This window comes from Chiloscyllium punctatum, chromosome 4, assembly GCF_047496795.1.
Source record: "Chiloscyllium punctatum isolate Juve2018m chromosome 4, sChiPun1.3, whole genome shotgun sequence".
Taxonomy (NCBI): Eukaryota; Metazoa; Chordata; class Chondrichthyes; order Orectolobiformes; family Hemiscylliidae; genus Chiloscyllium; species Chiloscyllium punctatum.
This window is the reverse complement of record NC_092742.1, coordinates 50,646,613-50,668,419: the sequence shown is the minus strand read 5'-3', so window position 1 is coordinate 50,668,419 and position 21,807 is coordinate 50,646,613. Positions and strand designations below refer to the sequence as shown.

At 40.3% G+C, this 21,807-nt stretch overlaps 2 protein-coding genes across 7 annotated transcripts in view; one reads left to right on the top strand and one right to left on the bottom strand.

Annotated features, from left to right (window-relative positions):
- Positions 1–1,137: 1,137 nt before the first annotated feature.
- dmac2l (distal membrane arm assembly component 2 like) lies at positions 1,138–14,464 on the bottom strand. Of its 4 annotated transcripts, none has more exons than XM_072568677.1 (5): positions 14,435–14,464; positions 10,882–11,011; positions 10,591–10,799; positions 7,825–7,996; positions 1,138–1,844 (listed from the first exon to the last, which is right to left on the bottom strand). In XM_072568677.1, exons 2-5 carry the CDS (start codon positions 10,980–10,982, stop codon positions 1,733–1,735), a joined length of 594 nt encoding a protein of 197 aa, XP_072424778.1. In that variant the 5' UTR covers positions 10,983–11,011; positions 14,435–14,464; the 3' UTR covers positions 1,138–1,732. The 4 variants fall into 4 exon arrangements, with proteins under 4 accessions (XP_072424778.1, XP_072424777.1, XP_072424775.1 ...); XM_072568676.1 differs by having other exon boundaries at positions 14,119–14,462; XM_072568674.1 differs by having other exon boundaries at positions 14,131–14,462.
- A 133-nt stretch (positions 14,465–14,597) lies between these two features.
- Positions 14,598–21,807, top strand: part of l2hgdh (L-2-hydroxyglutarate dehydrogenase) — a 33,329-nt gene continuing 26,119 nt past the window's right edge. For 2 of the 3 annotated variants that reach the window (XM_072568668.1, XM_072568670.1), the window contains exons 1-3: positions 14,598–14,731; positions 16,783–16,898; positions 18,616–18,767. In XM_072568668.1, coding sequence (XP_072424769.1) covers positions 14,637–14,731; positions 16,783–16,898; positions 18,616–18,767 — 363 coding nt within the window. In that variant the 5' untranslated portion in view covers positions 14,598–14,636. The remainder of the gene's footprint in view (positions 14,732–16,782; positions 16,899–18,615; positions 18,768–21,807) is intronic. The other variant, XM_072568669.1, reaches the window with a different exon arrangement.

The following is a 21,807-nucleotide window of genomic DNA, read 5'->3' as shown; positions in this document are numbered from 1 at the left end:
AAAAAATGTGTACAATGTAAGTACAAAATATTTTCTGCAATTTTACAACACGTTGAAAATGTTTTAAACTGTAATCCCATTTGCTAGACAAAACCCAAGTTGCATTAGCATTTTTGGGGTCGGAATTTACCCAAGAAGTGCAATGTTTCACTATGTACACAGAGAAACCTTGATTATCTGAACGGCACGGGCAGAGTGTAATTTCATTGGATAATCGAATGCCGGCTAATACAGTTTAGCCAAACATCAGGACCTTGCAATCTTGCTGGATAATCCAAAATTCAGATAATTGAATGCTGGATAATCGAGGTTCATCTGTATACCTAACAAAAGTTGACTTAGTCAAGAATACTGCCAACATTTGTCTTCTTCAGCTGTGGGATCAGCAGGCCAAAGATTCTTTTTAGCCTTTGTCTAATAATGTATTAACTGACATTTTTTAGATTTAAAGTGGTGTACTAAGGGATTGAAATATTGGATTCACAGAAATTTAAAAGAAACAAATGTTATGCCTTCAGACCTCACCTGACTCCTGCATGGAATTATTTTTGAGTAGTGTGGTTTGCATTTCTGGTGAGTTCTTAAACCACCCATTTCAACCAATTCCTTAAAATACCCTGCTCTGAAAATTTTCACTTCTTTACATTCTTGCTCCATTTAGATTTCAACTCTAGTACAATACTCAATGTAGTCAGAATGAGCTGTTTAGTCCCCAGCAGATAACCTAAATTAAAATAATTCAGTTTGGATGCACATAGATTTAAAATCAAATACTTATCAATTAGTGGATCAAGACTGTGCAAATAAATGACAGTTCTTAACATGCAGAATTCAGTGTTCTGCTTACTATGTATTTGTACACAGAAGTGATTTAGCTTGACAATTTTGATACGAATGAAATAAACAGGTACAACATTTTAAAAATACACAAATTAAGAATTTGCACTGAAAAGTTAATCTAACATATTTGAATCAAACAACTAAAACAAACTGCAGGTGTGACTACTGTAAGATCATAGCTTTTGTAAAATCATTGGTTTATACCTTAGTGAGGTATCATTGTTGTAAATGTATACTTATGAACAGCTGAAATTATAACCTGCAAATAGATTACAAAATCTGCAATACTTAACTTCATTGATTTAAAAATCTCCATTTATGTTGTATATTTAGCCACAAATCTGCTAATACTGGAATACATTGCACATCCAGTTCACTTATACCTAACAGCAAGTGTATGCCGCTCCGTATCAGAAATGTAAATTATTATAAATACAAATAAATACAAACTACAGAAAGTAAAAATAATGCAGTCTCCTGATAACTGTATGCACATTTTAAACCAAGGTATTTTGAAATAATGATTAATAGGGAAGGTTTCTTTCCTATACTACAAAATGAATAGAATTGATGTTTGAACATTTTCGATTATAATTTATGTACCTTAAATACTATTGAAACTTTTACAATCTTGATTCATGGATTTTTATAGCACTAATAAATGAATAATTACTATAGATGAAGTCTTTTCAATATAAAGGCTCAAATCTAATTTGACAAATGAGAATAAAACACCTTGGGCAACTTCAGTGAGTGACCTTGTGGCTAACACATTCTGATATCTAACGACTGCAAAAGCATGAGCCTATCTTTTTACAGATAATATTTTTGTGATCCTTATTCCAGTAGCATTGTATTTAAACTATACATAAATCTCTAAGTTGTAGTTTTACTAAAGATCAACTTTAATTTCGCAGTTAGGTAAAGCTCTTATTAAAATCTGAAGAGTTTTTTCTTTTTCTTCTATGCCAGGAAGATCACTCAGAAACAAATATCTTAGGTTTCTGCAGCAAGATGAGGAAAACAAGATTTAACACTTGGTACAGAAAAAAAGTGACATTCAAACATTTCCCTGTACTTCAAATCAATACTTAATTTTATCAGCTCCAAAATTAAATACTGCATTAAAATACCTTCTAAGAAACATTTCATGATATAACAGAATATTAGAACATTGTGATTGCACTACAATTTTCTCACTTAGTTTGATGGTGCATGTTGATATGTGTAAATTATCAGTGCACTTTTGCTGCACACAGACTGTAGTATGTCTGAGCAGACTCAGTGATTAAAGGAAAAATAATATCAATTTGTAAGATCAGATAGATGGTAAAGGGAATCAGGGGATTGGAAGCAGGATTAGCACACAATCAGAATGACTTAGTATACAGGATAAACATTAACACCAGATTGGGCCAATTGACCTTTACACTTATTGAGATTTCTACATAGATCCTAAACTGCCTAAACGTGGTACTGTGAATACTGTGCATATCAGCCCCTTTGTAGCAGCCAAAATGGTTTCAACATCCTGTGTACAATGCAAATACATTAGAGCAATTACTCAACTACTAGCATTAACATACCTGTCACCCTAGAGTCAGATGTACAGCACGGAATCAGACCCTTCAGTCCAACTCGTCCATGCCGACCGATATCACAACCCAATCTAGTCCCACCTGGCAGCATCTGGCCCATATCCCTCCAAACCCTTCCTATTCATATACCCATTCAGATGCCTTTTAAATGTTGCAATTGTACCATCCTTCACCACTTCCTCTGGCAGCTCATTCCATACATGTACCACCCGATGTGTGAAAAGTTGCCTTAGGTCTCTTTTATATCTTTCCCCTCTCACCCTAAACCTAAAATCATCCCCCAGCCTCCAATGCTCCAGGAAAAACAGCCCTAGCCTAGTCAATCTCTCCCTATAGCTCAAATCCTCCAACCGTGGCAACACCCTTGTAAACCTTTTCTGAACCCTTTCAAGTTTCGCAACATTGCATACAATATTCCAATAGTGGCCTAACCAATGTCCTGTACAGCCGCAACATGACATCCCAATTTTTGTATTCAATACTCTGACCAATAAAGGAAAGCATACTGAACGCCTTCTTCACTACCCTATCTATCTGCGACTCTACTTTCAACCTACACTCCAAGGTCTCTTTGTTCAGCAACAATCCCTGGGACCTTACCATTAAGTGTATAACTCCTGCTAAGATTTGCTTTCCCAAAATGCAGCACCTCGTTTTTATCTAAATTAAACTCCATCTACCACCCACTGGCCTATCTGATCAGGATCCTGATGTAATCTGAGGTAACCTTCTTTTATGTCCACTACACCTCCAATTTTGGTGTCATCTACAAACTTACTAACTATACCTCTTATGCTCACATCCAAATAATTTATATAAATGGTGAAAAAGTAGTGGACCCAGCACCGATTCTTGCGGCACTCCATTGGTCACAGGCCTCCAGTCAGAAAAACAACCCTCCACCACCACCACCGTCTGTCAACTACCTTTCAGCCAGTTCTGTATCCAAATGGCTAGTTTTCCACGTATTCCATGAGATCTAACCTTGCTAACCAGTCTCCCATGGGAACCTTGTCGAATACCTCACTGAAATCCATATGGATCACGTACACTGCCACCTGGTGGACTTAGTGCACCTAGTGTATGTCCCAATTATGAAAGCTGTGACATCTATTTTCAAAGTTATCCCAAACCTGGATCTTAAATGTCTTAAAATAACTGACGAATCATAACCAGTGCTATTTCTTCCTTTGACAGAATCAAAGTAGCGTTCCTTTCATTGAAATAGATACAGAATGGCTTGAATTGTACCATCTTCAGGATTTTCCATATCACCAATGGTTTTGAGGACTTATTTGTATTCATTGGTTTCAATTTAAGCACCTGACGAAGTTGAGCAAACAAATGAGACCATTGGCACAATTTTCACCTTAACATGGAGTAGGAACTGAAGTAGGTGGGCATGCAAATTCACTCCCTCATGTGTGCTGGTTTATTGGCAGCATGAAACTCTTAGTCATTTAAGAAAGCCATATTGGGGATCAAATCTCACCTAAAAGCGGTGGCTAAGGTAGCTGTGTAATTTAAAATGCAACTGTCTGGAGGTCGCTACAAGGACAAAGCCAGGATGCCTATCATGTACTTCCCATTCCTCTAACAGCCTACCTGGCTTTAAACCTCTCTTCGGGAGAATGATGATACAGTAGCGTTGGCCATTTTCAGTTGAAATATTTTATATTTTATGCCTTTTTCTTTTGCCCTCCATTTCCACTTCTTCCCTGCTGAAGAGCCTCTGATTGGCTCTCTAGCTTTGAGAACCTGCCTACCTTAACCAGAGGGAGGTATACACAGGCCATTAATTGGCCAATCAAGACAATGAATTCAAGCCTAGTTGTTCCCTAACAAGACTGGAATATGACCCCAGCTTCACGATCCTGAACGAAAATGCAAGGAGCATCATGTATTACATAAACTATCAATCAAGTCTGACTGGAAGGATACACTAGTAAAAAGAACCAGTTTGACTGACCTAGATCATATTAGATCACTCTGTTTGTCACTGTAACTAACAATATCAGTACGTTATAAAGGATATGGTTACTAAAATACTTTAGACAAAATACATCACCCATTCTCATCATTGCTGAGTCAAAACCATGGAACACCCTGCCTTATAGCACTTGGGTGTACAATACAGGTTGCAATGGTTCAAGGCATAGCTCATCACATTCTCACAGACAATTAGGAATGCTCATTTCATGAATAAGTTAAAAACATCAAACTGTAGTGATCACTGGTTATTCTAAACTATCATCACTGCAGTAATAAAAGGCAAAATATTGTGGATGTTGGAAACCTGAAACAAACAGCATGCAGGAGAAACTTTGCAGATCTGGCAGCATTTGGAGAGAGAAAAAGTTGTTTCAAGTCTGTATGAGTTCTTCAGAACAGATTCTTATCTGGTCTGCCATTCTCATTTATAATTTCCTATGCAAAGTCTTGCTTATCTACAATTCCTATCCCTGCCATGAAATATTTGATTCTCATTTTTAAAGCTTCAGTAAAATTTTCAATTCTTGTATTTGAATCCCTTTGTGGTTTGGTTTTTCCGAGCTCTTTAATCTCAGCACTACAACTGTTTTTTTTAAATCATCTGATATTGATCTTTTATGCATACTTTTGCCTTACTATTAAATGCCGTACCTTTAATTATCTAGATTCCACAATCTTGAATTCTCTCTGCTGACCACTCTTGACCACACTTTCCATTCCCTCTCCTTTAACACCCTCCATGTAAATTCCACCTCTCTTTACCCCCCTCCCAAACTTTTTTTGGCTTGGACATCCTTTTGGTTGTTCACATCCTGCAAAGTACATTGGGATTCTCTGCAAAATTGGAGCTACATAAACGAAAGTTGATGCTGTTGTATTCATCTGGGTGGGTGGGGCAGGTCATACAGTCACAGAGCCATAGAGCTGTACAGCATGGAAACAGACCCTTTGGTCCAACTTGTCCATGCCAAGTAGATATCCTAAATGAATCTGGTCCCATTTGCCAGTACTTGGTCCATATCCCTTTAAACCTTTCCTATTCATATACCCATCCATATGTCTTTTAAATGTTGTAATTGTACCAGTCTTCACCACTTCCTCTGGCAGCTCATTCCATAGATGCACAATCCTGTGTGAAAAGGTTGCCCCTTAGGTCCCTTTTAAATCTTTCCCCTCTCACCTTAAATCTATGCCCTCTAGTTCTGGACTCCCCACCTTGGGGAAAAGATCTTGTCTATTTAACCTATCCATGCCCTTCATGATTTTATAAACCTCCGCCTCCAACACTCCAGGAAAAAATAGCACCAGGCTATTCACCCCTACCCTGCAGCTCAAACCCTTCAATCCTGACAACATCCTTGTAAATCTTTTTCTGAACTAAAAATGTGTTGCTGGAAAAGTGCAGCAGGTCAGGCAGCATCCAAGGAACAGGAGAATCGACGTTTTGGGCACCTTTTTCTGAACCCTTTCAAGTTTCACAACACCCCTCCTTTAGGAGGGAAACCAGATTTGAACAGAAGTATTTCAAAAGTGGTTTAACCAATGTCCTGTACAGCCACAACAGAATCTCGTAACTGACCAATAAAGGCAAGCACACCAAAAGCCTCTTCACTATTCTGTTCACCTGCGACTCCATTTTCAAGGAGCTAGGAATCCACACTCCAAGGTCTCTTTTTTTCAGCAACACTCCCCAGGACCTTACCATGAAGTGTATAAGTCCTGCCCTGCTTTACTTTTCCAAAATGGAGCATCTCACATTTATCTAAACTAAATTCCATCTACCACTCCTCAGCCCATGAGCCCATCTGATCAAGGTTCCGTTGTACTCTGAGGTAACTTTCTTGCTGTCCACTACCCACCATCTGCAAAGTTACTAACCATATCTCCTATGTTCACATGTTGTTTTTCAGACTAGGGGTCAGTGACCAGTGGAGTGCCACAAGGATCGGTGCTGGGTCCTCTACTTTCTGTCATTTACATAAATGATTTAGATGTGAACATAAGAGGTACAGTTAGTAAGTTTTCAGATGACACCAAAATTGGAGGTGTAGTGAACAGCGAAGAGGGTTACCTCAGATTATAAAGGGATCTTGACCAGATGGGCCAATGGGATGAGAAGTAGCAGATGGAGTTTGATTCAGATAAATGTGAGGTGCTGCATTTTGGGTAAGCAAATCTTAGCAGGACTTATACACTTAATAGCAAGGTCCGAGGGAGTGTTGCTGAACAAAGAGACCTTGGAGTGCAGGTTCATAGCTCCTTGAAAGTAGAGTCACAGGTAGATAGGGTAGTGAAGAAGGCGTTTGGTATGCTTTCCTTTATTGGTCAGAGTATTGAGTACAGGAGTTGGAAGGTCATGTTGCGGCTGTACAGACATTGGTTAGGCCACTGTTGGAATAGTGCGTGCAATTCCGGTCTCCTTCCTATTGGAAAGATGTTGTGAAACTTGAAAGGGTTCAGAAAAGATTTACAAGGATATTGCCAGGGTTGGAGGATTTGAGCTATAGGGAGAGGCTGAACAGGCTGGGACTGTTTTCCCTGGAGCGTCGGAGGCTGAGGGGTGACCTTATAGAGGTTTACAAAACTATGAGGGTCATGGATAGGGTAAATAGGCAAAGTCTTTTCCCTGGGCTCAGGGAGTCCAGAACTAGAGGGCATAGGTTTAGGGTGAGAGGGGAAAGATAAGAGACACCTGCGGGGCAACTATTTCACACAGAGAGTGATACGTGTATGGAATGAGCTGCCATGAGAGGAAGTGGTGGAGGCTGGTACAATTGCAACATTTAAGAGACATTTGGATGGGGATATGAATAGGAAGGATTCGGAGGGTAATGGGCCCGTGCTGGCAGGTAGGACTAGATTGGGTTGGGATATCTGGTCGGCATGGACAGGTTGGACCTAAGGGTGTGTTTCCATGCTGTACATCACTATGACTCTAAATCCTGTCCGTCGGTATCCCCTCCAACAACCTGTCCACCACTTAAGTCAGGCTTATCAGTCTGCAGTTTCTTGGCTTTTCCTTATCACCTTTCGTTAGCCAACCTCCACTCTTACGGCATCTCACCGGTGACTATCGATGAGACAAGTATCTCAGAAAGGGGCCCAGCAATCACTTCCCTAGCTTGTTGGGGAATAGAAGGAAGCTTGACACTTCGCTGCATTTTCAGGAACTTTAATCAGAATTCCATCAATGAGAACTCAAAGTTCAAATACTGTAATGAATTTGGGATTAGGTACAATCGGTTAAATTAGTTGACTAAAATAATAACTTCACTCAATTTTTAGTTGGCTAACTGAAGTAAAATGTCTTGTAACGAAGACATGATGCCAACGTATTTAACTTTTTAAATGTTACTACCTTGTAACAGTATTTTGTTTCTCCCAAAATACTTACTTAAGAAGGTGAAGTGATATAATTCCCCGGTCTGTGACATTTCCACAGGAAATAATTTCCAGCCATTGAAGGGTCTTTTGCAAATTTTGTATCCTGCATAATCTCTCAAGGCACTCATCTTGAATGTATATACACCTTTGGAATTTAATTTCTTCAACATGCTCCAGATAATCTACAATGAAATAAACATATGACAAACCTTACAAAAGGCCTTTTACAAACCTGCCAAAAAATTCTGATATTTCTTTGCACTGAGAACATTTTTACCACATTTGATTTTAAGTATCAGGCACGCACGATTAGTCATAACACCATTTTTCCCTATTTGTTTAAATATATTAAATGCTCTGCTGGCTTCTGCCAGCACTCGAGGCAAGGCTGAGGCTGGGACTTGCAAGGTATTGTACTGTGAAGTAAGGGTCCTAGTAGCACCAGTAAGAAGCTGTAGCTGAGGAAACCTGATGCAACAAGAGGTCTTAGGTATTGTGTAAAGTGGAAGAATTGTGCTAATTTTGGGTTACAAAGAAATAGTAGTATTTGAGTCGGAGTAACTGAAAAGAGTTAAATATGGAAACAATAAGAATTAGTGGAGGTGGAGAGGGGAAAAAAGAAGTGGCAGGGAGGAGGGATGCCGATTGGAAGTACTGAATGTATTCTGCATTCTGAGGAATTCTGGAAACAGTTAGGATAGAAAACAACACTTACAAACAGTCTTTCTTTAAGGATAAAATTACTACATAAACCACCCTAAAATACATTCTGAAAAACTGCTGGTGAGTAACAGAAGCAGATAGCATCAGGTTGCTGAACAAAGAGACCTTGGAGTGCAGGTTCATAGCTCCCTGAAAGTGGAGTCGCAGGTAGGTAGGTTAGTGAAGAAAGCGTTTGGTATGCTTTCCTTTATTGGTCAGAGTATTGAGCACAGGAGTTGGGAGGTCATGTTGCGGTTGTACAGGACATTGGTTAGGCCACTGTTGGAATATTGCGTGCAATTCTGGTCTCCTTCCTATCGGAAAGATGTTGTGAAACTTGAAAGGGTTCAGAAAAAATTTACAAGGATGTTGTCAGGGTTGGAGGATCTGAGCTACAGGGAGAGGCTGAACAGGCTGGGGCTGTTTTCCCTGGAGCGTCGGAGGCTGAGGGGTGACATTACAGAGGTTTACAAAATTATGAGGGGCATGAATAGGATAAATAGGCAAAGTCTTTTCCCTGGGGTCGGGGAGTCCAGAGCTAGAGGGCATAGGTTTAGGGTGAGAGGGGAAAGATATAAGAGAGACCTACGGGGCAAGTTTTTCACGCAGAGGGTGGTACGTGTATGGAATGAGCTGCCAGAGGATGTGGTGGAGGCTGGTACAATTGCAACATTTAAGAGGCATTTGGATGGGTATTTGAATAGGAAGGGTTTGGAGGGATATGGGCCGGGTCCTGGCAGGTGGGACTAGATTGGGTTGGGATATCTGGTCGGCATGGATGGGTTGGACTGAAGGATCTGTTTCCATGCTGTACATCTCTATGACTCTAGGTACTACAGAGAAGAGGCAGTGGTAATGCTTTTAGATCAGAAGTAGGTCAAAGAGGGAAATAAGTACATGTGATAGTCACTGCATTTCAAAGAGGATTTGTGGTGCAATTAGTATCATCATCTCTTCCTCTCAATCAGCAGTTCTGGGTTCAAGCCCCACCCTTGATGACCAAGGTATTTGTAGCCAAAGAATTCACTTATTAAGCCAGAGGATTGGACAAGTTTCATAAACTAACAAAAGCTGACCAAACAAAAATGAAGACGGAGAAAATACACTTTGAGGTAAACTTGCAAGTAATATTAAGATTAAGATGCCCTACTCTTGACACCTCATCTAATTTCAGACTTTTGATCATCTTGATCTCTACATGTCCAGTTTCAGCAGTGTAACCATGATATTTCCAATAGTGAAAATAAAAACTGTCCTGTTTATTGGAAACAGACTGCTAATAATCAAATTTAAAATGGAATACATAAGCAAAGTACTTCTGGGAGCAACCAAAGGCTGGAGAAACCTGGCAAAATGATTTTGGGGATGCTAGGTTTGCATCAGATTGTTGACACTAATAATATTCTTGACATCACATTTGAATAAGATGGATTAGAAAAAGGTTATTAAATTCATGGTTTTGCAGAGTTAAACACTTCAAATTAATGTTAATTCAATTCTTTTACACACAGCAATTGCAAACCAATACCCCACAATGATACCATCAGTAATTAAATACTTAAACATCATTCTTCTTTTAAATTATTAGAATCAAAACAAGAATGAAGAATTTAATTATGATTCCTTTGGTTTCCCTCTTTAATTAAATACGAATCAGTGTGCCATCATGTCACCATCAGGGATTCAAATACCAAGTGCACTTTTTAAATAAAACAGGAAGGAGTATATTGGGCTGGTTTGAACAAATATAATTCAGTTTTAAATGTTGTAATTCTATTCCTATATCCAGTTATAATGGAAACTATGTAAAACTTATAACACTAATTAAACCTTCCTGCCAATAATATGTTGCACTGCCTCTAATATTAGGTGCAATTAGAATCATACATGTTTATGTGGAGTTTCCATTATAATTGTGATTATAGCAATTTATAACAAAAAGGTGACAGTACATGCTGACATAAGATGTTATAGGTGTCTCGTTTTTAATTCCCGAATTCCAAAAGCCATTAGAAATGTTGTTCAAAACTATTCGCAAACTGTTAGAAATGAACTATTATTTAAGATACAATACCCAGGTAGTCAAATCCTTTGAACATAATGCATGATTCAGTGGCGTCAATTCTTTCAATTTTGAATTTCTCCAATGGGCCAGTGGGTAGGTGATTGTAATCTTTCTGCCATTTATCAAAGCCTTTGTAACGCACACTAGCACCACAACGAAGTAACCACTCGGATGCAGCTCTGTCTGGACCAACATCCTTTATACGATCATAATCCACCCTATTTGAAAGGAAATGTACCATTACTATGTACATTAGGAAAAGATTTCAAAGTGGTAAATTATTAATTACTTTAAACTCACTTGTTGAAAACAGCATTCAACCATCCCCAAAAATTTCTGTGGCAAACACGAGAATGTACACACTGCACAGCCAAGAAGGACGTCATTGTCTTCACAAGCATCTTGATTTTTTTTTGTGGCTTCAGAAAATCTAAGACGGATTAGAATAGTCGCATATTTATTAAAAACCAGGTTCAGGATTTATGCTTTCAATCACTTGTATGACAAATGTGATGCCACTGCGAGTTGGAAAGAGTCATAGAGGTGTACAGCACAGAAACAGACCCTTTGATCCAACTCGTCCACGCTAATCAGACATCCCAACCCAATCTAGACCCACCTGTCAGCCCCCTGACCATAACCCTTCCTATTCATATACCCATCCAGATGCCTTTTGAATGTTGTAATTGTATTAGCCTGCACCATTTCCCCTGGCAGCCCATTCCACACATGCACCACCCTCGTGAAAACGTTGCCCATTAAATCTCTTTTTAAATCTTTCCCCCCTCACCCTAAACCTATGCCCTTTAGTTCTGGACTCCCTCACCCCAGGGAAAAGACCTGTCTATTTATACTATCCATGCCCCTCATAATTTTATAAACCTCTATAAGGTCACATCTCAGCCTCTGACACTCCAGGAAAAATAGCCCCAGCCTATACAATCTCTCCCTAAAGCTCAAATCCTCCAACCTGGTAACATCCTTGTAAATCTTTTCTGAACCCTTTCAGGTTTCACAACATCCTTCCGATAGTCCAATATTCCAAAAGTGGCCTAGCCAATGTCCTGTACAGCCACAACATGACCTCCAACTCCTGTACTAAATACTCTGACCAATAAAGGAAAGCATACCAAACGCCGCCTTCACTATCATATCTACCTGCGACTCCACTTTCAAGAAGGTACGAACCTGCACTCCAAGATCTCTTTGTCCAGCAACACTCCTGAGGATCTTACCATTAAGTGTATAAGTCCTGCTAAGATTTGTTTTCCCAAAATGCAGCACTTCGCATTTATCTATCCTCCATCTGCCACTCCTCAGCCCATTGGCTCATCTGATCATGATCCCATTGTAATCTTGCTGTCCACTACACCTCCAATTTTGTGTCATCTGCAAACTTACTAACTGTACCTCTTAATCTCACGTCCAAACTGTTTATATAAATGTCAAAAAGTAGTGGACCTACCACTGATCCTTGTTGCACTCCAATGGGCACAAGCCACCAGTCTGAAAAACAAACCCTCCACCACCACCGTCTGTCTTCAACCTTTCAGGCAGTTCTGTATCCAAATGGCTAGTTCTCCCTTTATTCCTTGGGATCTAACCTTGCTAACCAGTCTCCCAAGAGAAACCTTGTCAAATGCCTTACTGAAGTCCATATAGATCACGTCTACTGCTCTGCCCTCAACAATCCTCTTTCTTACTTCTTCAAAAAACTCAATCAAGTTTGTGGGACATGATTTCCCACACACAATGCCCTATTGACTATCACTAATCAGTCCTTGCCCTTCCAAATAAAGGTACATCCTGTCCTTCAGGATTCCCTCCAACAACTTGCCCACCACCGAGGTCAGGCTCACTGATCTATAGTTCCCTGGCTTGTCCTTACCACCTTTCTTAAATAGTGGCACCATGTTACCCAACCTCCAGTCTTCCGGTACCTCACCTGTGACTATCGATGATACAAATATCTCAGCAATCACTTCCTTTGCTTCCCACATAGTTCTTGGGTACACCTGATCAGGTCCTGAGGATTTATCCATTTTTATGCATTTCAAGACATCCAGCACATCCTCCTCTGTAATATGGACATCTTTCAAGATGTTGCCATCAATTTCCCTAAATTCTATATCTTCCATATCCTTTTCCACAGTAAACACTGATACAAAATACTCGTTTAGTGTCTGCCCCATGTCCTGCAGCTCCACACAAAAGCAGCCTTACTGATCTTTGAAGGGTTCTATTCTCTCCCTAGTTACCCTTTTGTCCTTAATGTATTTGTAAAAACCCTTTGGATTCTCCTTAACTCTATTTGCCAAAGCTATCTCATGTCCTCTTTTTGCCCTCCTGATTTCCCTCTTACGTATACTCCTACTGCCTTTATACTCTAAGGATTCACTTAATTTATACTGTCTATACCTGATATATATACATCTTTTTCTTAACCAAACCCTCAATTTCCTCAGTCATCCAACATTCTCTATACCTACCAGTCTTTCCTTTCACCCTAACAGGAATATACTGTCTCTGCACTCTCATTACCATATTTCTGATGGCTTACCAGTTTCCAGTCAGCCCTTTAACTGCAAACATCTGCACCCAATCAGCTTTTGAAAGTTCTTGCCTAATACCGTCAAAACTGGCCTTTCTCCAATTTAGAACTTCAACTTAGATCTGGTCTATATTTTTCCACCACTATTTTAAAACTAATAGAATTATGGTTGCTGGTCCCAAAGTGCACCCCCACTGACACCTCAGTCACCTGCCCTATTCCCAAGAGCAGGTCAAGATTTGCACCTTCTCTCATAGGTACATCCTTATACTGAATCAGAATGTTTTCTTGTACACACTTAAATTCCTCTCCATCTAAATCCTTAACACTATGGCAATCCCCAACCATAACCACCCTATTATTCTTACAGATAACTGAGATCTCCTTACAAATTTGTTTGTCAATTTCCCTCTGACTACTGGAGGGGTCTCTAGTACAATCCCAATAAGGTGATCACCCCTTTCTTATTTCTCAGTTCCACCCAAATAACTTCACTGGATGTATTTCTGGGAATATCATCCCTCAGTACAGCTGTAAAGCTATCCCTTATCAAAAACACCATTGCCCCTCCTCTCTTACCACCCGTTCTGTATAAACTGCTAGTCCTGTCCATCCCTGAGCCATGTTTCTGTAATTGCTATGGTTTTCCAGTCCCTGTTCCTAACCATGCTCTGAGTTCATCTGCCTTCCCTGTTAGACCCCCTTGCATTGAAGTAAATGCAGTTTAATTTATCAGTCCCACCTTATTCTCTGCTTTGTCCCTGCTGTTTGACTCACTTCTTTGCTCAACTGTACCAGTCTCAGATTGATTTATTTCCTCATTATCTCACTGAGACCCACCACCTCACGTTCCCCCTCACCTCCACCCCTCTTACTAGTTTAAATCCTACCGAGCAGCTCTAGCAAATCTCCCCTGCCAGTAAATTAGTCCCCTTCTAATTCGGGTGCAGTCCGTCCTTCTTGAACAGGAGGAAAGACAGAATCACCTTGTTTCTTACGTTTGAAAACAAGTGACGCCAAGTCTTGCCGCAGAGCCGAACACTGGGCAAACAGATCAAATTGATCAAAAATAAAAATTGCTAGAAAAACCCTACAGGTCAGGAGAGAAAGCAGAGTTAATGTTTCGGGTTCAGTGACCCTGCTGAGTTTTCCCAGCAATTACTGTTTTGTTTCTGATTTCCAGCACCCACGGTTCTTTTTGGGTTTTTCACCTCCCCAAAATGCAAACCTGAAGTTGTTTTTTGTGCTGGATTTCCCTCTTTTGCTCAGCAGGAAAACCTCAACAAGCCCAGGATTACACACCAATCAAGGCCCGACCTGTCCTGGTCCTGACCCTGACCCTGACGCCGACGCGAGGCACCCCCCCCACCACCAAGGCGCAGGCGCGAGCAGCCGCCGGCTCATCCCACTCACCGCGCAGGTGCAGGCCGGCGGGCCGACGACATCACGGCGCACGCGCACCTGTAGCGGGTGAAAGGTCGTGACCGGTTGGATTTTACCAGCGATGATGATTGCTGGGCTCTATGGTTGTGCAGCTTTGCGGTTTGTCAGGACTTTCAGAGTTTTCCGAGCGGATTACCTTGTGCGAGGAAAGCACAGGTGAACAGGGTAGTTAGCAGGGCTCGATGTGGGGTATTTGCTGAGAAGTTGTTCGGTAACTCAGAGTGAATTGTTATAGAGCAGGAAGGGAGATTTCACAGAATAGGAGCACAGTCTTGTGCTGAATAATGTACTGGCTGGAAATGGTTTAGATTTATCTTTAAAAGTTTGAAGGAGTTGACTAATAACAATTTTAGTAATTGTAACAAAATAGAAGACGCTGGAGAAACATGACAGGTACTGGTAACATCTGTGATGAGTTTCTTCAGCAGTTTCTGTTATTGTTTAAGATTTCCAGCATTTGCCGTTCTGCGTTCTGTTTAGGCAGCTGTTTATCGGGATGTTTTGCCCTGAAGGAGAATGAACATTGAAGTTTTAGCCCACCTATGGCACTACACACAAGAAGTTTCATATCGTCCTGGAAAAAGCAGTCATTTTATTGGTACCTCATTCACGAATAGTCACTCCCTCCACCACCAAAGCACAGTGACAACTCGCAGCAGCTTGCCTATAATCCAGACAGTACTTTCCAAATCTGTAGGGTCTATTACTTAGAGCAGTGAATATATGGAGCACCATTACCCACAAGCCACTCACCTTCCTGATTTGTAACTATTATTGCTATTTCTTCACCGTTGCTCTGTCAAAAACTTGGGACTCTTCCCAACAACACCGTGAATCCACATCCGATGGACTAGCGCTTCAAGAAGGCAGCTCACTACCATCTTTTCAAGGGTTATCCAGGATGAGCTCCAAATGTAGTAATATTCTCCCACTAATACTGTTACCCCAAAAAAGAATGTTATTAAAAATCGCAACTTCCATTGAGACTGTTAAAATGCATTAAAAACTGTGTGTGTCCTGGTGTTTTTTCAAATTAATCAAATAGTACAACATCAGGAACAGGATTATTTTTCTGTTATATTTCATATTCTGGGCTTAATTTACTCATGTTTTTAACAATGTAATTATAGGATAAGTCTTTGATTTGAGAGAAAACCGAAATGCTTTGCATTTATTTAGGACTTTTCATGATCACCAACATATTGCAATGCATTAATACCAATTAAGTACTTTTGAAATTCAGTCAATGTTGTAACTTAAGAAATCTGGAAATTAATTTGTGCACAATAACAGCAGCATGGTAATGACCAAAAAATCTCTTTTTGTGATGTTGATTGAGGGATAAATATTGGCTACGATACCCATGAGAGCTCCTTCGCTCTTCAAAGTTATGCAGGTTTTTTTTTAACATACACCTGAGCAGATATAAAAGCCTTGATTTACCATCTCATGCAAAGATGGCCCCTCTGTCAGTATAGCACTCCCTCTGTCCTCATTGAAGTGTCAGCCTTGATTTTTGTGTTCAAGCCCTGGAGTAGCAAGAGAACTTTGAATTTTGTGACTCTGAAGCAAGTATGTTACCAACTTCCTGCTGAGTTGTGCTGAGACTGGACCGTTGCAATTATTTGAGACATTTAGCAGCAGCAGCCCCATATGGTAAAAGAGTAGAGTGTGTGCACGTGACATTATTATATCCAAAATAAACTTGTGCTCAAGCCTTTTTGATCTTTAATGTATTTGTTTTATGCCCAGTTATATGTAGTTGGCTGCAAAAGAACAGGAAACTTCATCTGATCATTGCTGGTGGTGCAGCTATTGTTTTTCTGATTGGAGTAAGATGTACATTGGGAGAGTGATTTTCCTACTTTTATGTTAGTTTTACAGCGTCTACAGTAATTAGCTGCTGTTTTGCAAATTGGGTTCTATGTCAGTGTGACTTAGATTAATTTTGGGCATTGAATTACTTGCATATTTGAAATATTGGGATCATTTATTAGAATTCATGAATTGGGGTTTAACAAGCATGTTTTATATACAGTAGCTGATAGGTGGATGTTTTTGAATGGTGCGTGAAATACATTGTAAAATTTTCTTCAAACCAAGCCTGTTGTTATAATATATACATGAAGAGGCTTGAGTTTCAAACAGGTTTGTACTTGAAAAATTTGAATGTTTGTTAATGATCGATTGCATCTCCTTTTTTATAGTTCTTGTGATGTGGCCATTGTTGGAGGAGGAATTGTTGGACTGGCATCTGCTCGAGAACTTATACGCCGGCATCCGAAATTGAGCTACATCCTACTGGAAAAGGAAAAGGAATTGGGTACACTCTGCGATTAAAGTGGCTATAGTAGTCAAAGATTCAAGCTTCTAAGCATGTCCTGTGCCATATAATTCTGCTTTAAGCCATTTTGAAATAGTTGGCTTGGTTGAAGAGATGCAATATGTTTCAAGTGATTAAGCCAAAGATGGCAATATACTTATATACCATGTGCAGTCAAGCCTGTGATAAATCAATCCTGAAATAAGGATTAATGTTATACTTTGAGTAGGTTAGTAAAAGCCATGGCAGTTCCTCCTCCTCTTCCTATCCCACCCCTGCCCAAAAACTAGCAATTCCCTAATTCTTTTTTAAGAAACTGACTCTCAACCTACAATCTTTAAAGCTACTTGCAGATCTTTCTTTGTCCTGTTTGGTAACATAGTTAGAGACAAAAAAAAACTGCAAATGCTGGAATCCAAAGTAGTCAAGCAGAAGGCCGGAAGAGCACGGCAAGCCAAGCAGCATCAGAATGTGGAGAAGTCGCCATTTCACGTGTAACCCTGCTTCAGGACTGAAGAAGGGTTACATCCGAAATGGCATCATCTCCACCTCCTGATGCTGACTGGCTTGCTTTGTTCTCCCTGCTTGTCTGTTTGGTAAAATGCTATTGCAAACTGACCTGCTATCCACCTTTGTCATCAAATGATGAGTGAACAGTCTGAGACATGAAGTTGAAGCTATTTTTCACAGAGCACAGAAATTAAGTCATAGCCATAGAGTTGTACAGCACAGAAACAGACCCTTCAGTCCACTAGTCCATGCCGACCAGATATCCTACATAAATCTAGTCCCATTTTCCAGCATTTAGCCCATATCCCTCTAAACCCTTCCTTTTCATATGCCCATCCAGCTGCCTTTTAAATGTTGTAATCGTACCAGCCTCCACCACTTCCACTGGCAGATCATTCCATACACACACCACCTTCTGCATGAAAAAAATTGCTCTGTTAAGTCCCTTTTAAATCTTTCCCCTCTCACCTTAAACCTATGCCCTCTAGTTTTGGACTATCCACCCCAGGGAAACGACTTTGTCTATTTATCCTATCCTTGCCCCTCATGATTTTATAAACTTCCATAAGGTCACACCTCAGCCACTGACACCAGAAAAAAACATGCCCAGCTTCTCTTTATAGCTCAAACTTTCCAATGTTTTGTGACCATGTCAAGTAATGTCAACATCCTTGTAAATCTTTTCTGAACCCTTTCAAGTTTCACAACATTCTTTCTTTAGCAGGGAGAGCAGAATTGCAAGCAGTATTCCAAAGTGGTCTAACCAATGTCCCGTACAGCTACAACATGACCTCGCAACTCCTATACACAATGCACTGACCAATAAAGGCAAGGATACCAAACACCGTCTTCATTATCCTATCTACCTGCAACTCCACTTTCAAGTGTTATGAACCTGCACTTCATGGTCTCTTTGTTCAGCAACACTTCCCAGTGTATAAGCCATGCTCTGATTTGCTTTTCCAGTGTTTGGAGGTAGTTTAGTAAATATTTTTGATGAGTAAATCACTCCATGTGTGAAGTGATTTTGAGTATGAGTGCACAATACCAGCAACTGGGCTAAACAGTACCTTAGTCTTAGTTTTCATATGCCAGTGCAAAGAACAGATGCAAATGTTGTTGTCCTTGTACTACAAAACAATTCATTAGTTAAATAACTCTAGCCTTTTTGTTTTCTGCCACAAAAATTAATTATTATCTTGTTCAGCTTTCCACCAGAGTGGACACAATAGTGGGGTTATTCACAGTGGAATTTACTATACTCCAGGGTCTTTGAAGGCCAAACTCTGTGTGCGAGGTGCTGAACTAAGCTATGCATATTGTGAGGAGAAAGGTATCCCTTATAAACGATGCGGTAAAGTGAGTACTTCTAATGCTTTATGTTTCCTTTACTGTTGTTTATATAGTATATATGAGTGCATCTTGAAATGAGATAAATTAATTCTGATTTTAAAATGGTCTGCCTAGGTTTTACCTATGAAACGTGAGATACAGCTTACTCTGTAACAGTTTCACACTGCTACTGAATTAGGATATCTTTTAGTCAGGTTGTAAATTTGCTTGCTGAGCTGGTAGATTTGTTCTCAGATGTTTTGTGACCATGTCAAGTAATATCAATAGTGAGCCTTTGGTGAAGCCTTGGTGTTCTGCCCTGCTTGCTATTTATCTGTCTCTGTTTGTTGTGGTAGGTGACATCATTTCTGGTTCTGTTTCTGAGAGGTTGGTAAATGGGGTCCAAACCTAGATGTTTGTTGGTGGAGTTCCAGTTTGAATGCCAGGACTCTAGGAACCCATGCGTGTCTTTGCTTAGCCTGAGCCAGGATGGATGTATTGTCCCAGTTGAAATGGTGTCCTTATTTATCTGTGTATATGGATACCAGTGATAGTTGGTCATGTCTTTTGATGGTTAGTTGGTGCTAATGTATCCTGCTGGCAAGTTTCTGCCTGTTTGACCAATGTAATGTTTGTTGCACTCCTTACAGAGAATATTTTGTATATGACGTTTGTTCTGGTTGCTGGAAGGAGTCCTTTAAATTCATCATGAGCTGTTTCAGTGTGGTGGTAGGTTTGTAGACTACCATGATGCCGAGGGGCCGGAGTAGTATAGTCATCATCTGCGACATGTCTTTGATGTATGGCAGGGTGGCTCGAGTTACTGGGTGTGAGTCTGTCCTCAGCATCCCTGAGGAAACTACACAAGACAGGTGAAATTAACAAGACAGACCTCCAAAGAATGAAACCTGAAGGATCCAATGCACCCTGTTTCTACAGATTACCAAATGTACACCGCGCCACCCGCCACCCCCCTCCCCCCCCCCCGACGCATAGTCTCACTTCCTGGTAACCGACATACATACTAGCAAAGGAACTGCAATGCAAACTGAAACACCTCGTAGAAGACTCAATCCATTTCATCCACTCCACCCAGGAATTCCTTAACATCATCGAAGACACCAAGATAGAGGACAACGAGGTCCTTCGATGTGACAGCCCTGTTCACATCATTAAACATCACCCTGGCCAAAGAAAGACTGGTTTCATTGCTAAGCAAACCTAGGACACAAATACTTGACAGCCCCAACTCCAACAGCAAGGACAGCATCCTCAAACTAGTAGACCTGTGCCTCAGAACCCACTTCACCTTCACCGACAAGATCTACAAACAAATCAATGGGACGCCTATAGGATCGCCAATATTAGGACTTTTAGCAGAAGCCATTATGCAGAGGTTAGAACCAACAGTCCTTCCCATGATCCAGTCCAAGATTTGGGTCACTGTTTGGGTGACACCTTTGTCATCACGAAACACAACAAATTAGGAGAAGCCCACAAACACATAAAACAAGATCCTTACCACTATAAAGTACACCAAAGAGGAAGAGAACAACAACAGACTCCCCTTCCTAGATGTCACAGTAGAATGAAAAGCCAATGGAGAGCTGCAAACCAGTGTTCACAGGAAAGCCACACACACTGACCAGATACTCAACTACAGGAGCAACCATCCCAACACCCACAAATGGAGCTGCACCAGAGCATTATTTAAACGAGCTACAACACATTGCAGCACCCAGGAACTACGAGAAGCTGATGAAAAACACTTCTAGAACGTATTCAGGAACAATTGGTACCTGATAAGCGCAGTCTGTCTTCCTGCACAGTAGATCTAACCAAGAATACACAACATACCCAGAAACTCTAGCCACCGTGCCATACATTAAAGATACCTCAGAGATGATGACCAGCCTACTCCGGCCCTTGGCATCATGGTAGCCCACAAATCTACCACCACACTGAAACAGCTCCTGATGAATTTAAAGGACCCCATATCAACAGCCAGCAGAATGAACGTCATATACAAATCACCCTGCAAGGACTGCAACAAACAGTACATTGGACTGACTGGCAGGAAACTAGCCACTGGGATACATGAGCGCCGACTAACCACCAAAAGTTATGACCAACTAAAACTAGTATCCTTACACACAGACAACGTGGGACACGAGTTCAACTGGGACAATACATCCATTCTGGGACAGGCTAAACAAAGACACGCATGGGAATCCCTAGAGTCCTGGCATTCAAACCAAAGCTCTGTTAACAAACATCTAGATTTGAATCCTATTTACCAACCTTTCAGAAACAAAGCGGGAAATCACCTACCACAACAAACCAAGACAGATGAATAGAAAGCTGGACAGAACGCAAACGTTTCACTGAAAGCTCACTGATTATGTTACCTAGCATGGTCACAAAATGTCTGAGAACAAATCAACCAGCTTAGTGAGCAAATTTACAACATGATCCACAACCTGAGCTACAAATCTTCTCCAAAATCTCAAATATCTTAGTTGTGAAACCCTGCATTTTAATACTAGCGTATATCCTATTTTACATTTGTTTACATGTAAATTATAACATTCTTGATGACTAATATATGTGTTGACAGAAAATCAAAAACTGTGTGTGCAGTTTTTCAGGAACGTGCTATTTTTCAGCTTGCTAGCTTTATACTCTTTAATAAACACAAATTTACAGGAGCAAAATCAATTTGGCTGTGTTCAATTGAATGCTCATACAGGATTCAAAGTTTTGGGTGTTTACAAAACTCCAATGACTCGACAAAAATCTTTCAATTGACCATAGACATTCAGGATAAATGATGGATTTGAAACAATTCATTCCCTGGAAAATGTCTGCATTTTATTCAGGTGTCAACAAAGCACTCACAGCGTTATTTAGTACAATTAGAATATGCTATTTATGGGGTTTTCTTGCTTTATTTTTGTTATGAGCTCATCCCAATGATACCTATATAAATTCAACACACCTGAAATAAAGATATGAAAATTCAATTTGTTGTTTATTTGGGGTATTTAAAAGTAATGTTACCTTTCAT